The sequence below is a fragment of the Hemiscyllium ocellatum genome, chromosome 6, assembly GCF_020745735.1.
Source record: "Hemiscyllium ocellatum isolate sHemOce1 chromosome 6, sHemOce1.pat.X.cur, whole genome shotgun sequence".
In the NCBI taxonomy this organism is placed as follows: Eukaryota; Metazoa; Chordata; class Chondrichthyes; order Orectolobiformes; family Hemiscylliidae; genus Hemiscyllium; species Hemiscyllium ocellatum.
The window spans coordinates 71,248,973-71,264,030 of NC_083406.1; the positions used below are offsets into that span (position 1 = coordinate 71,248,973).

At 40.3% G+C, this 15,058-nt stretch overlaps 1 protein-coding gene across 1 annotated transcript in view; it reads left to right on the forward strand.

Moving 5' to 3' along the window:
• The window catches only part of LOC132816742 (PC3-like endoprotease variant B), an 876,366-nt gene that overhangs the window by 223,550 nt on the left and 637,758 nt on the right, over positions 1–15,058 (forward strand). The window contains exon 3 of the mRNA XM_060826651.1: positions 6,207–6,320. Within this exon, the coding sequence (XP_060682634.1) occupies positions 6,207–6,320 (114 nt within the window). The remainder of the gene's footprint in view (positions 1–6,206; positions 6,321–15,058) is intronic.

Consider the following 15,058-nt stretch of genomic DNA (forward strand, 5'->3'; position numbering starts at 1 on the left):
TACATACACCTTCAGTGATATATTAAGACTGGAATCTTTAGCCCTCTCAACTCCTTTTTGCATTGTTCCTTGCAAATGATTTGTGTACTCTGTGTTGGCTCTACCAACATACATACTCTTACGTTTTGCTAAATTAAATGCCATTTCTGAACCTTATTACACTTCTCTACCACCTTATGCTTTGCTTAATAGAAAACTCATTGAAACAATTAGGCCTGGGTATTTAAATATTCCCTTTTTTGGCTGAAGCAGGTGCATTGTAAACTCAAATAAGAACACCTGATTCCAAGACTAACTTGCAGTTGTAATAAAGATCATTTTTATGAGAAACCTTCGGATTTGCCACTACATGAAGTGTAATTCCAGACTTCAGTTAAACTGGGCTTCAAAAGCACCCAAAAGGACTTCATAATTTCCTTGCTATTTCAACCCATTGCCTTTAATTTACTTTCAATCACGAATGAACAAAGCACTGTCTTGGTCAGAAAGGTCAAGATCTAGTGAATCACTGATTGGACTGTGAGCAGAGCATAAAACTAATCTTAGTACAATGTGGCATCTAGACAACAGTATTATTAATGTATTGCAAATGTATTATTTCTGTACTGAACAATTGGGTCATATTTTGCATCTGCAAAATATCTTGCAGCATGTGCTTTCAGATATTTTTCTTTCCTGCACCCTTCAATTTGAAATTGCATTGCTCTGTTAAATGCAAGTTGATAATGCCACAGCAATGAAAAAGGGCATCTAACATTTGGTGAATGGTGCTAATTATCTGTCTCCTTAACAAATAAGATCTGAGGATTGAGAAGGAAACCGGAATAATGGAGAAAGAAGGTGGGTTAGAATGAAATGAGGTGTGGAAGGAGAAAGAAAGATTGGTTTCAGGAAGAGAGATGGGAGACAAATGAAATGAAAGAAATACAAAGGAATTTTGGAAAAAATGTGGCAACTGACTACCTATAGGATGAAAATTGTTAGTGTACATTGTTCCCTTTTTAGATCAGCGAAACTTAATAAGTATCATACAATTAAAAAAGAATTTGTGCCGTTAAATACCAACTTTAACTTTGCACTGTGAATTAATTTGAGTTTAATATACAAATCCAGCATATTTTGAACAGTAATTGGGTGGTTCAGCTGTGATGTTTTTGTGTGAGGCCTTCAGTGGAACATAGTAAATTGAACAAGTTATATCAATTCACAACTTGTACATTTCTTTTATTCCTTACTTGATTTGCTGGCCAATTCACAATTTTAATGAAAACATGCATTGTGATCTTGCCACTAGTTTTCCAAGAAGGTTTTGGCTATTGTAATTGTACAATTTTAATTTCAGAGAAAAAGAAAATGACTGCATGTATTAATAATTTGAATATTGTGCTCCAATTCTGGACATATCACTTTAGGAAGGATGCGAAGGCATGAGAGAAGTTGCAGAAAAGATTTATGAAAATAATTCCCAAAAGAGAGACAAGGGACAGTTGAGAGATAGTTTAGAGGAGCTGGAGTTGTTCTTATTAAAAGGACTTGAAAGAAGATTTAATTGAGGTGTTTAAACTCATAAGATCATTTAGACAGAGTAGATAAAGAGAAACTCCTCTCAATGGAAACAGTTGAAAATCAGATTTACCATGAGAGGCAAAAGAACTAACAGCAGAAAGAGGAAAACTCTTTTTTTGCACTGTTAGGATCTGGAAAGCACACAGAATGTGTGGAGACAGATTCAATCACAACTTTCACAAAGGAATTAACTAAGCATCTAAAGAGAAAAAGAAATGTACAGGGAAGAGCAAGTGAATGGGCATTTTTGAACGTTCATTGCAGAGATCTAGAATGATCAGGATGCGCTGAATGGCCAACTCCTCTGCTGTATTCATTCTTTGATTCTCACCCAAGAGTTAATTTAAGTATGGGAATTACTCACAGGATTATTATGAATGCTTCAGCAAAATAACAGACTGAAAAACCAGCATGTGGCAGGCAGTGAAACATTGGAAGAATACTGAGGTGGAGCTTGTTTTGTAGGTACTTTGCATTAAGGAAGCAGCTTTCAACGACCCTGGAATACTACAAACTCCATGGGTGAAGAAATGTCTAGAGAGGCATTATCAGATGTAATCAATGTTTTTCTTTTAAAATGTGTGGGTCAGAAGGCATTGAAAATTTTAAAAATTTGCACTGGTGGAGAAATGAGATGCCATGAAATATGACATAGAGCCAACTGCAGGTGGATGTGGTATCCTATGATAATTCATTGCAGGTGAGAGGAAGCGGTTTCAATTCTTTTCCTTACCATATGGTAAGGAAGCTAAGACTAATAAATAATTATCAGAATTTATTTGTACATTTGAAATTCTTGACGTCTACACAGTAATCACTGGCAGCCAAAGATTTGTAAAGTATTTAAAGTATGGTCTTTAATTTACTGAATTTCAAAGAATTTTAATTATAATCTAAAATATGTTAGATATATGCCACTATAGATTATTTTGAATTTTTTAAAAAATGATTTACACAGTAAGCCTTAATGCTATCATGAATGGTGAGCATCAGTAAGTTTGACAAGGAGGTGGGGTAAAGTTGCTGGCAGTGTGCAATCATTTGTTATAATTTCACAGGGTTTATAGCCACCGTGCCTACTAACGAGCTGGACCTACTCTGCATAGGTTCAGTATGAAGGTGCATAGGGTCACCTAAGTCAGGTCAAATAGGTCAAAGGAGCCTCAGGAGAAAGTCACTAAATTGGTTCAGCTGGTGGGGCATAGTTTCTGACCTCATCTCCTCTCAAACTCCACAGAGGAATGAACAGAAGACTTCAAGAAGAAGAAAGTGACCTCAGCAACCTTGCAAAGTCATGACATTTTCCTGTGCTTTCTCCCAGTTTGTGGATATCTAAGAGGCGAGTGCGGTTTAACTGCATTTTGATTTTCAAGAGCAATGATAATCCACGGAAATGCAGAGTCTAAATAGACAGAACTGAGCAAGCATTTTGCCAGATGGAGTGAACATGTCAACAGTCTTGTAGTGTCTCAGATTCAAGATACACCTTCTGCTGTTTGCTGTATGCTCCTTCCTTCATTGTAGCTTGCCAAGTCACGACCTGGAACGTTCGCATGACAACTGTAGAAAAAAAGGACAGGGAACATTATCATCATCCTCTCTTCCAATCAAATAAAGTACCAACTTAAAACACTTGAGTTAGTTTGAAATGAGATTGAGATCTGAAATACCTTTCAGAAAGGAAGTGCACAGTGACCAAAGAAGCAAAATATGAAATTAATGCTATGAAGAGTAAATGTAATTTTTATGTATCATGCTATTTGTAAATAAATTCATATATTGAAAACTGTCTCACCTATCTAGGAGGTAGCAAACATTTTCAAAGGTTCTGTAGTTAAAGGTGGGCAAATTAAGCCTAATTATTAAAAGATATTGTACTTAAAATTTACCCAAGGTCATTGTGAAAAATCATTCAGCCTATGTTGGGGGTGTATTCTTAGATAACAGTAAATTTGGTTTTATAATCAGCAAAGGTTAGTACAGAGAAATTCAGGGGAAAATACTTCGCCGAATGTTACAGAAATAAATATCAAGTTATTATTACTTTGAATTTTGTAACATCTGGCCTGTAGTTGTTTTTGTTCCACTGGTGTGTGTCTATCTGTGTGTATCTCCATGTAGCTCATGGCAATTAGCATTCTTTTCAGTCCTGGAGGTTGATCAAGAGGAATCAGCGATTTTAAAACTGAGTACTGGCAAAGTACAAAGCAGTGCACAGCTGGCACTGAATTTTTAAAGCGCTGACACCTTCTAATCGGTTATTCAATGCTGAAAGGATAACGGTTCTCGTTAACCCTGTGGAGTACTCACTGATAGATGATGGGCTGCTGATGCAGATGAGGGGCCCTTTACCTATCTAAGAGCGAAATATTGAATCATGCTGGGGCTTTGGGAAGAAGATTAAAGCTGAGATTTTGCCTGTCAGGTAGGAGAAATTATTAACAGGGCCCTTTAAAGGGCATACTTTTAAAAAAAATCATAGCTATAAGAGTATGATTTTTCTTGTTTCAAAGAATCGATAGGAAATTGTAAAACTGTAGCGTCTCATTTTGGAGTCTGATTGTATATGCCAGTTAACAACTGACTGATCAATGACCATCTACCCTCTTGATCTCAATTTGGCCTTTTTTTGTAAAGAAGGGGTCAGGAGGCTGACAGTAGCATGGACAAAACTCTAAGGGACTATTTTATACATGGTTTTTGATTAACATACCAATGGTTGTAATATCTTGTTGTTTTAATATAGATGGGAACATGAAAGAAGTTAGAAATAGTGTTAGATGCCCCAGGTTTGAATCAGTCCTCTCTATTTAATCTAGTATTTATCAGGGCCATAAACTGAAAGCTAATAATTTTGGTGAGTCCTGAAATAAAGCCTGAAGCTTGAATTCCTGCCATTAGCCCTTGATGATGAATAGGGCTAATGAATACAAGTAAGTGGTTGGAATCTGTGACCAGCTGCATCAAGGCAGGTAATACAGCTCAGATTTAATTGGGAGCAGGTATTGGTGGGCTGTATTACTTTAATTGGTAAGGAGGATTTCTAAATGGAAAGGACAAAGTATAATGGCCAAATTGTGCTGTACAATAGCACTTAGGCTGGAATTGTATGCATTCGTTAATCTGCTGAGGAATGAGGCAATTCTGAACAATTTTCTCAGTGAAACCAACTCCAGAAAGCTTGTCCCTTTTGTTCTCCCTTGGGAAAATGCAAGATTGAAACAGAAAATACCTCTATGGAGGCAATCATTTGCCACGTGTGGAAAGCGGATACAGCTGTAAACTATGAAAAAGGGATCTTTGTAGCACAATAAAGGATGGAAAAGGAGATAAAGCCAGGGATAAGAGTAGGCCTGTCATTGCTTCAGTGAAGGTATAAAGTGATGACATTTACAGTGACAATTGAGACCATAAAACGAACTCAGTAAAATTTAGAGACAGAAATTTGATCTTTAAAAGACAGCCTGTGATAATTAAAAGTGGACTTAAACTGTTAAACAAGTCATTAATGAAAGAAGGGTTATAGGAGCCTTTTAAAAAGTTAATGATGCAGTTGTCATTAATCTAGGAACCATATTTTCTGTCCAAATCAACTACATCTCATCATTAGACGATAGTATAACTGTACACTTAAATAATATGTCGGTTTGTAAATAAGGATGGCCTTTAAATGTCAAATCATTAATTTCAAGGAATCATTTAAGAAGCTTATATATTTTAATATTGTGATGTCATCAGCATTCTTAGTAAAACATTTTTGTTAAATTCACTTAACTGTCAGGTTATAACTTGGGTATATTTTCATTGACTTTTTAAAAAAGATATGCCACTAATTTTTGAATAGTAAATTAATGTTGGAATGAATAGAGAATTTTGTCTTTAAAATAACAAAAAGATTGTAAATGAAGCTAACCTCATCAGTATTCTGTGGTGAATCCTACCTTGTACAAAGTTTAAAATGTACAAATGGAGAATAATTTTAATTAATTATTGAATCTATTTGATATTATGAAATGTTAGTATTGCTTATAATTGCAGCAAAACTAAAATAGGCTATGATAGTTGTTAAAATATCACAATAATCAAAAGATATGATCTGACTGCTCCATCAAATGATAGCATGGAAATAATACGCTCCTATTTCAACATCCAGACTTATCTCCTCAGCGATAATGTATGCATAAAGTAAGAGGACTGAGGAAGACTAGAATTGGACCTTGGACCTCTTCTGCATAGTTGCTTGTGGACAAGCCATTACTCAGCAAAATTGATTGGCTTTGCATCCATTTTACACACTGATTTCAACCCTGATACATTTTTTTTTAAAAGAAAAAGTAAACCCATATCTCGCCTACTATTTTTTGGTGTTTTATAAGCAAGGTTTCTGGTCATTCCACTAGCAGATTATGATGAAACTGTCACCACATGATGTTTTATGACTTCCGGATGAGCTTAGACAAAGCAAACATTTCACTTACAATCATAGTTGCAACATGGTCTGAGGCAATCTCAGTCAATTGGCTTAAAAGTTTGACACAGGTTGACCATATTCCTTTCAGGTGTGTTGTAATAACACTTGTGACAATCAATATTATGATTCAATAGATTGTATAATCTCTTCTTACCTTGTTATAATGCAGGTTGGAAATCTAAAAGGGTTCCACATCTTGAAGGCTAGAAATAAGCAATTTGGGAAAAGAATCAGAAAACGGAGTGCAGAGCAACTGCTGCAACAGCTTTCCCAGGATCGCCAGGTGGGTTTCATGTGTTGGCAAATGAGGAAAAGTGAGAGGGACACTTCTGCTAATGGCTGAGTTCACATTTTCAAAGTTACACTCTCTGACGTAGAACAGAACACAGTTGTGTTAAATTGAGAGACTAAAAAGTTTTGAGTCATTTTTAAGATCAAAATAGCAGATTACATGATTATAGCCTAATTTATTTTTCCACGTACCTCAACATGAAATTAGAAGATCGTGATTTGCCCTTAGTAAATATATTGTATTAAGTAACATTTTCCCTCTAATACATATTTTAAAATGTAAAAAAGGTTAAAGAAAATAGTTCATTTAGATGCACATGGAGTAGTCATTTGTTTCCCTTTTGTCTACAATTTGTTCTTATTCTTTGGTCATTGTGTAAATACTAACCTTTAACCTTTAAAGCCTTTGAGATTGATCAAGATTGTACCAAATCCTGAAAATGGTATGTGTGGTGGTGCACAAACTATTCCATGCACACCAGTAATGCTTGTTTAAAAGGCTTGTGTGTAATATTTCATTTTAAATAGCCTTGTAATCTATAGATAATTATTAACCAGTACATTACCTTGCTGCACAGATGCTGTGCGACCTGCTGAGTAAATGCAGCATTTTCTGTAAAACCTTTTTTTAAACCAATAATCTCATAGACTATCATAATAAACATGCTGTTCACTGCAGCTTTAGCTTTTTAACAGCACAAACTGTGAAGTATAATATAGATACGGATGTATAAGGTCCCACACTGTTTGCCATTCACATCCATTGCAGTACCACAGCAATCAGATGCAAAGCAAAGTTTTTAAGAGTCTTCAGGCTATCCAAAAGAAATAATTCTCATCTAAGTTTCAGATAATATGCATCTTTTGAAAGAATTCCTGAATTTTAACATGGAGACAGCTAGCTACTCAACTTCATATATTTAATGTGCTCGACGCGTTAGGATGCATTATAAGAGATCATGTTTTCATTCAGATTAATAGGCACTAACATTTATTGGTAATTCTATTTAAAATATCTTTTGCTATCTGTTCTGTTAATTTTGTTGAAACTGTTGTGCTGAAGGGGCACAAAATGGCAAAGTCAAACCGATGGTCAGATATGATACAGAATAGCCAACCAGTTGGAGGAACTGGTGGAATAAATTTAATGCAACAAATGAATGTAACATCTTTTTGTGCTTAAAATGTTTTGCTATATGCTGTATGGAATTTGCCACTGACCAAATAATTCTCAAATTTCCAAGATGAGTGACATGATTCCTTTTTATCAGCTAAAATCATAGAATAAAACCACTTACCCTCATTTTTTACTTCTGACTACTGACTGAGCTTTACTGGCTAGTCAGGTGTAATTATCCTGGTTTATAAATCTGTTGTTATTATCTTACCTGGATTATCAATAAGTGGCTACAGATGATTATATTGGCTAATGTAAAGGGAATTGGATCAATGATAATTATGGATATGCTAAAAAGTTAATTGTTGTAGCTGAATTTATATGACAATGGTCTTGGAAATTAAAATAATCTGTCGTGAACTTAATTTGATGATGAAGTGTAATGGGGTTTGATGATATCAGTGAGGACAGGAAGCTCTTGTTTGGGCTAGATTTCCTCTTTGGTTGTGAGAAACAGGAGTCAAGAAACTTCACAACACAGTATCCTGGCAGTCCTGGTGTAATCGGTCTTGCACAGTACCTGCGCTAGTCCAGCTATAGTGGTGAAACCCATCACTGTCTGTGCTTGTTAGGCTGCATCCATTGGGAAACTGATGAAGAGAGCTGTCCTTGTGAAATGGGCACCTTTCAGCAATGTGAATCCAGTGTTTAAGAGCCAAATGAAAGACACCATTATTTGAGCCCTGAAATGATCCCACAATGACTAAACTGATTATCACCATGAGCTTCAGTGCTACCTGCAGAGCCCTTTGAGTATGTAAGGTGAAGATCATTATCAATGAGGTGTGTAAGCATAATTTTGTATAGTTGCAGGCTCCTCCTGCAACAATGCTTGGACTTTTCCAGACAAGTAAGCCAGTTTCATTAGAGCCTTCACTTGTGGATACGTTTAGGTCCTCCTCCATAGCTTTAGCTCCTGAGGTTATCCCGCTTCCTACTCAGGCTGTCCAATATTGCTGTTACACTGCCTCAATTGAAACCAATTGCAAGTGAGGCGCAGTAGTTTCAATGGCAGAATTCCTTCTTTGGGGCAGCAACCCTGACTGTATGCTCCATTTGGTGCCAGATATTTGGGCAATGCCCAAGTTGCTACAAAGATCAACACTACCTCTTCTCACCCTCTCCTATGCATCTCCATCTTTCCACCTCACTTTTCTGCTGAGGTCTGCCTGTTTGAACACTTCTTAAAACTTTCCATTCTTCAGAATGGTGTCCCAATCCTTTCTCAACTGCAAGACACTGATTTGCACGGCCTTCTAGACTATGCCAACATTGTGAATACCTTAAAATTACTAATTCAGCACTCAACTTCGTAGTGGTAAAAATATTTCTTGCATTGCCTTCAAGCCCCCACTCCATCTGCTTTCCCACACTAATGGAACGTGGCAGTGTCCGAAATGAGGACAAGAATTCCTGGTCTATGCTCTGGCTGCCATTTAGTTCCTTCAGTAAATCCAAATTCACCCTTGCTGTGCTAAGTAGAAGCTAGAGTACAATAGGTGTGGGGATGAAGGTGATGGGTGGGGCAAGGTAGCAAAGAGTACAATGGGTGGATGGGGGTGGGATGAAGGTGATAGGTCAGAGAGGAGGGTAGAGTGGATAGGTGGAAAGGGAGATAGACAGGTACGACAAGTCATGGGGACAGTGCTGAGCTGGAAGTTTGGAACTGGGGTGAGGTGAAGGAAGGGGAAATGAGGAAACTGTTGAAGTCCACATTGATGCCCTGGGGTTGAAGTGTTCCGAGGCAGAAGATGAGGCATTCTTCCACCAGGCATCGGGTGGTGAGGGAGCAGCGGTGAAGGAGGCCCAGGACCTCCATGTCCTCGGAAGAATGGGAGGGGGAGTTTAAATATTGGGCCATAGGGCAGTGTCATTGATTGGTGCGGATGTCCCGGAGCTGTTCCCTAAAGCACTCTGCTAGGAGGCATCCAGTCTCCCCAATGTAAAGGAGACCGCATCGGGAGCAACGGATACGATAAATGATATTGGTGGATGTGCAGGTAAAACTTTGATGGATGTGGAAGGCTCCTTTAGGGCCTTGGATGGAGGTGAGGGAGGAGGTGTGGGCGCAGATTTTGCAATTCCTGCGGTGGCAGGGCAAGGTGCCAGGATGGGAGGGTGGGTTGTAGGGGGGGGCTGGACCTGACCGGTAGTCACAGAGGGAACGGTCTTTGCGGAAGGCAGAAGGGGGTGGGAAGGGAAATATATCCCTGGTGGTGGGATCCGTTTGGAGGTGGCGGAAATGTCGGCGAATGATTTGGTTTATGCGAAGGTTGGTAGGGTGGAAGGTGAGCATCAGAGGGGTTCTGTCCTTGTTACGGTTGGAGGAGTGGAGTCTGAGGGCAGAGGTGCGGGATGTGGACGAGATGCGTTGGAGGGCATCCTTAACCACGTGGAAAGGGAAATTGCGGTCTCTAAAGAAGGAGGCCATCTGGTGTGTTCTGTGGTGGAACTGGTCCTCCTGGGAGCAGATAAAGCGGAGGCGGTGGAATTGGGCATACGGATGGCATTTTTGCAGGAGGTATGGTGGGAAAAGGTGTAGTGTCCCGCTCCTCGGATGCTGCCTGAACTGTTGTGCTTTTCCAGCACCACTAATCCAGAATCTGGTTTCCAGCATCTACAGTCATTGTTTTTCCCTAAGTAGAAGCTAGGCTGGGCTTGAGAATCGTATTGAAACACACAGGCACAGGTATTGCCAAGTCCTTAATTGTCAACTTTGGCAAGACATAGAACAGACCATCATGATTTGACTTGACCAGATGAATGGACTACTCCTGCACCTATTTCTATGTTTTTATGTCTCTACATTTGTCCAACGTGTCCTTTCCACTGACCTCTAATTGCTACTGCCAACTGTAGCAGTAGCGATTACTGCTAAAGCACTGCTAAAGTGGCTTTTCCTTCCCATTGGTTCCTGTGTTGTTGTAGTGGGTAGACAGCAACAGTATTAAATTATTGCAATGCAGGAATGGGTTGGAATTGTTTTGTTTCTTTCTTAGTTATCTTTTCATTTTCAGAACTATTTTAAATGGAAAAAAAAATCAAGAGATTAAAAAGGGTCTAGTAATGTGAATTGTTTGTGGATTCAGTAAGCCTGGCGGTACTATTGCTAGACTATTAATCCAGCAATCCAGGTAACACTCGGGGCATTTGGGTTCAAAGGTTGCCATGGCAGATGGCGGAATCTATAATCACTTAAAAAAATCTGGAATGGAGAGTGTAATGATGGCCGTGTTGATCATCAGAAAAATCTAGAAGAATCTAGTTCATTAATATCCTTAAGGGAAGGAAACTACCATCCTTACCTGGTCTGGCCTACATGTGACTACAGACCCACAGCAATGTGGTTGATTCTTATCTGGCCTCAGGATTTTAGGGATGGGCAATAAATACTAGTCTAGCCAGTGATGCCCACATCCTTTGAATGAATAAATAAAAGCTGACAGCCTCTTAACCTACTTTGCAGATTTCCAAGTCTTGGAGAAACCCAGCAGCTCTCAGATGAGAACATTTCAGGAAGGAAGTAAATGCATTATAATGCTGTTGGTGGGCCAAGAGGAGTAGCAGTGCTTCCTCACAGCATACCCTACCTTAACCACAACTACCTCTTCCATCAGACCTGCCCCCACACCTAATACATGATTGATTATCTCCACTACAGCCTAGAGGTATTATTGCTGCACTTTAAATCTGGAGACCCAGATAATGTTCTGGGAACATAAATTCAAATCTTGATTAGATTCTCTACAGTGTGGAAACAGACCCTTTGGCCCAACCAGTCCCCTGAAGAGTAATCCACTCAGATCCATTTCCTTCTGACTAAGACACCTCACACTATGGGCAATTGCCATGGACAATTCACCTACCCGCACATCTTTGGATTGTGGGAGGAAAGCCACACAAACTCGGTGAGAATGTGCAAACTCCACACAGACAGTCACCTGAGGCTGAAATCGAACTTGGGGCCCTGGTGCTGTGAGGCAGCAGTGCTAACCACTGAGCTACTGTGCCACCATGACAGATGGTGGAATTTGAATTCAATAATTAACTGCAATTAAAGAGTCTGATGATAACCATGAATCCATTGTCAATTGTCAGAAAAAAAAACCATCTGATTTATTTATGTCCTTCAGTGAAGGAAACTGCCATCCTTCCCTGGTCTGGCCTATATATGACTCCAGACCCACAGCAATGTGGTTGACTCTTATCTGCCTCTGGGCTTTAAGGGATGGGCAATAAATACTGGCCTAGTCCTGTGAATGAATAAAAAAACAAATCCCAGGGGTGTTTTGCAAAAAATTTATTCCATCAGTTCGTTTTGTTGCACAGAGAAGGATTACTTTGAAAACCTATTTTTTTCTGGTACTTCTAGCATAAGCAGTTTATGGTTCAGGAACTTCCAGTCTTCAATCGTGTAATGACTGAAGAAAAATAGAAGAAACCCGAAAGCCATTGACCTGATGAGCTGTATTCAGTTACTAATACAGGCAGAATTGCTCAGCATGACTCAAAAACTAATGACAGTAAATTACCTTAGAGGCAACTGTTTCCTGCTGCTGTTGGCAAGGAGGACTTAATACTGGAGCTTCCCGATCAAATTTAACATTTTCTATTTTTGTTGAATAGTCACACTGTACTACTGGAACTGAAGAATAATATTGTTTTTGAACACTTCATCATAAACAAATGAATCTTGAGAAGAGGGAGCAGAGTAGTTTTGTATTGAATTAGCTCCCATGCATAGAAGCAAAATAAACCATTGAAATGTTGACTGGATCACAGCCGGTAGGAATTGCTCAGGAGACGGTACCGGAGATAGACGAGTCTGGAATTTTCCTCTGCTCGAAAGAGATTGTGCCAATTTATTGGTAACATTCTGCTTTTGAGCTACAGTGAGAAGTCCAGATCGACACAGTCTCAGTTATTCAAATTTTTAAAAATTCTTTCTCAGGATTGGGCTATAACTGGCTAGTGCCAGTAGCTATTGTCCATCCCTAAAATGTGGTTAAGAGTCAACCACATTGCTGTGGGTCTGAAGTCACATGTAGGCCAGACCAGATAAGGGCAACAAGCAGGAGGCTGGAACAACACAGCAAGCCAGGCAGCATCAGGAGGTGAAGAAGTCAATGTTTCAGGTGTAACCCTTCTTCAGGACTGAGGGTGGGGATAAGGGGAGCTGCAGGTAAAGGGGGTGGGGTGAGGGGCACAGTGGTGAGGTAGTGATAGGTGAATACAGGTAGAGGGTATGGCATGGTTGATCGATGGGAGGAATGTATCCGGTTGATAGCTGGAAGAAAGAGTAAGTCAGAGCAATGGAAGGGGGTGGGGCTAGGGGCTGGAAAGGGCGTCAGGGGATGGGATGGGAGGTTATTTGAAATTGGTGAACTCAATGTTGAGCCATCCGGTCTGTAGGCTGTCCAGGCGGAAGGTGAAATGTTGTTCCTCCAATTTGTGGTCTGATTTACTGTGGCTTTAGAGGAGGCCGAGGATGGTCTTGTCAGAGAGGGAATGGGAAGGACAATTGAAATGGGTGGTGACTGAGAGGTCAGGTCAGCCTCTGCGAGCTCGGCTGAGATGCTCAGCTAAATGTGTCCACAGTTTAGGTTTGATCTCTCCACTGTAGAGAAGACCTCATCAGGAGCACCAGATATAGTAAACTCGGTTGGAGGAAAGGCAGGTGAACCTCTGTCTCACCTGGAAGGACTGTTTGGGACTCTGGATGGAGGTGAGAGGTGTGGTGTACTAGCAGGTTTTGCATCTTTATACAGTTGCAAGGGAAGGTACTGAGGGTTCGGGTCAGGGGTGGGGGGGTGGTGCATTTGGTGTTGGTGGGGAGGGTGTGCGATTGAAGGAGTGGCAAAGGGAAATGTCCTTACGGAAGGTGGAAAGGGGAAGATGTTCTTGGTGGGGTCTAGTTGGAGTGGGTGGAAGTGTTTAAGGATGATACGTTCATTGCAAAGAGTGGTGTGGTGGTAGGTGAGGACAGGGGGGCGCGGGTGCTGTCTTTTCTTGTGTTTGAGGGGCCGGGTTTAGAGAAATGGAACAGAGAATGGAGGAGGTGTGGTAGTGGGCTATCTGGATGACAGGGGAAAAGCACATTGTTCAAAATAGGTGGACATCTGGGATCTTTAGGGGTGGAATGTCTCCTTGTTCAAGCAGATGCAACGGAGTTGGAGGATTTGGGAGAATTGGATGGAGTTCTTACAGGATATTGGGTGGGAGGAAGTGTAGTCCAGGTAGTTATGGGAGTCTGTAAGGTTATAGTCAATGTCAGTCTGTAGACTGTCACTGGGATAGAAACAAAGTTCTTCCAGCCTCCAGCTTGTTTGCCTTGGATTCCAGCAACTGCAGTTTTTTTTGTCTCTGACCAGGTAAGTGCAGCAGTTTTCTTTCCTAAAGGACACTAGTGAAACAGATTTTTTTTTCTTTTCTGACAATCAACAATAATTTCATCATTAAACTCTTAATTCCAGATTTTTAAAATTGAATTCAAATTCCATCATCTGCGGTGATGGATTTGAACCCAGGCCCCCATTAACATTACCTGGGTCTCTGGAGCATACCACCAGGCCATCAGCCTCTCTGAAAGGTAACAAAGGCCACTTTTCTGTGGTGACATCAATTTTCCAGCAGGCAGGCGAACTCCATACTCTAGTCAAAGCATAACCAGAGTCAAAACATTGTCTCCCACCATGGGAGGGGCCTGGAGGAGCATAATGCTCCATCAGGGACCCCTCCCCAGCACCAACCACTGCTATAGCTGCTGGCTGTCCAGTGTGTGATGGTTTGGGGGTGTTGGGGACGGGGTGGGGGAGCGGTGTGGGGCAGCGGTGGTATGGGAGATGTTGGAGGTATTGAGGGTGGGGAACATTGGAAGTGCTTGTTGTGCACATTCACTTACTAGCAACTGTGGTCACTTTCTAAATGTTCCTTTTAAAACCTGCTCTCCAGAGAGGACTTTCATCTCCCCATCTCCACATTCTCCCGTCTCCCCATCTCCCTCTCTCCCCTTCATCCCATCTCCCCCCTCTCTCACTATAAATGGAGGAGTTGCTGATGTACCATCATTTGATAAGGCCCCAAGTGCCTCTCCAGTTTTGGGATCCCTCCTTAACCAGACAGCACCACTTCAGCTTGCCATTGGTTCGAAAACTCATCAAAAACCATGTTCAGTGAATATTCTTGACAGAATAGCTGGATTCTCATTTATTCTATGAATTTTAAAGACCTAATCTCAATCAGAAAGTTGAAACCAATGTGTTGAATTGCCTGAAGATTGTGGGTCTGTGTGTAAATGTGCAGGTGTTGATCACAAATTGAGCAAAATATTAACATAAAAAAAGTTTTGGATCAGGTGGGGCTGGTAGTGAAAGACCCATAAATTGTTTCCTGACCCAAGCTATCTCCATCCTGTCTATTTCTGTTCATAACTGAAATTGGAAGTTAACTTAACAACCTGCTACAAGAAACAGGGCTACAGTTTGAAATATGATAATGCTCAGCAAAGTTTCGGAATGTCTTCACACCTAACTGCAGGTGACTGCTTGAGGAGC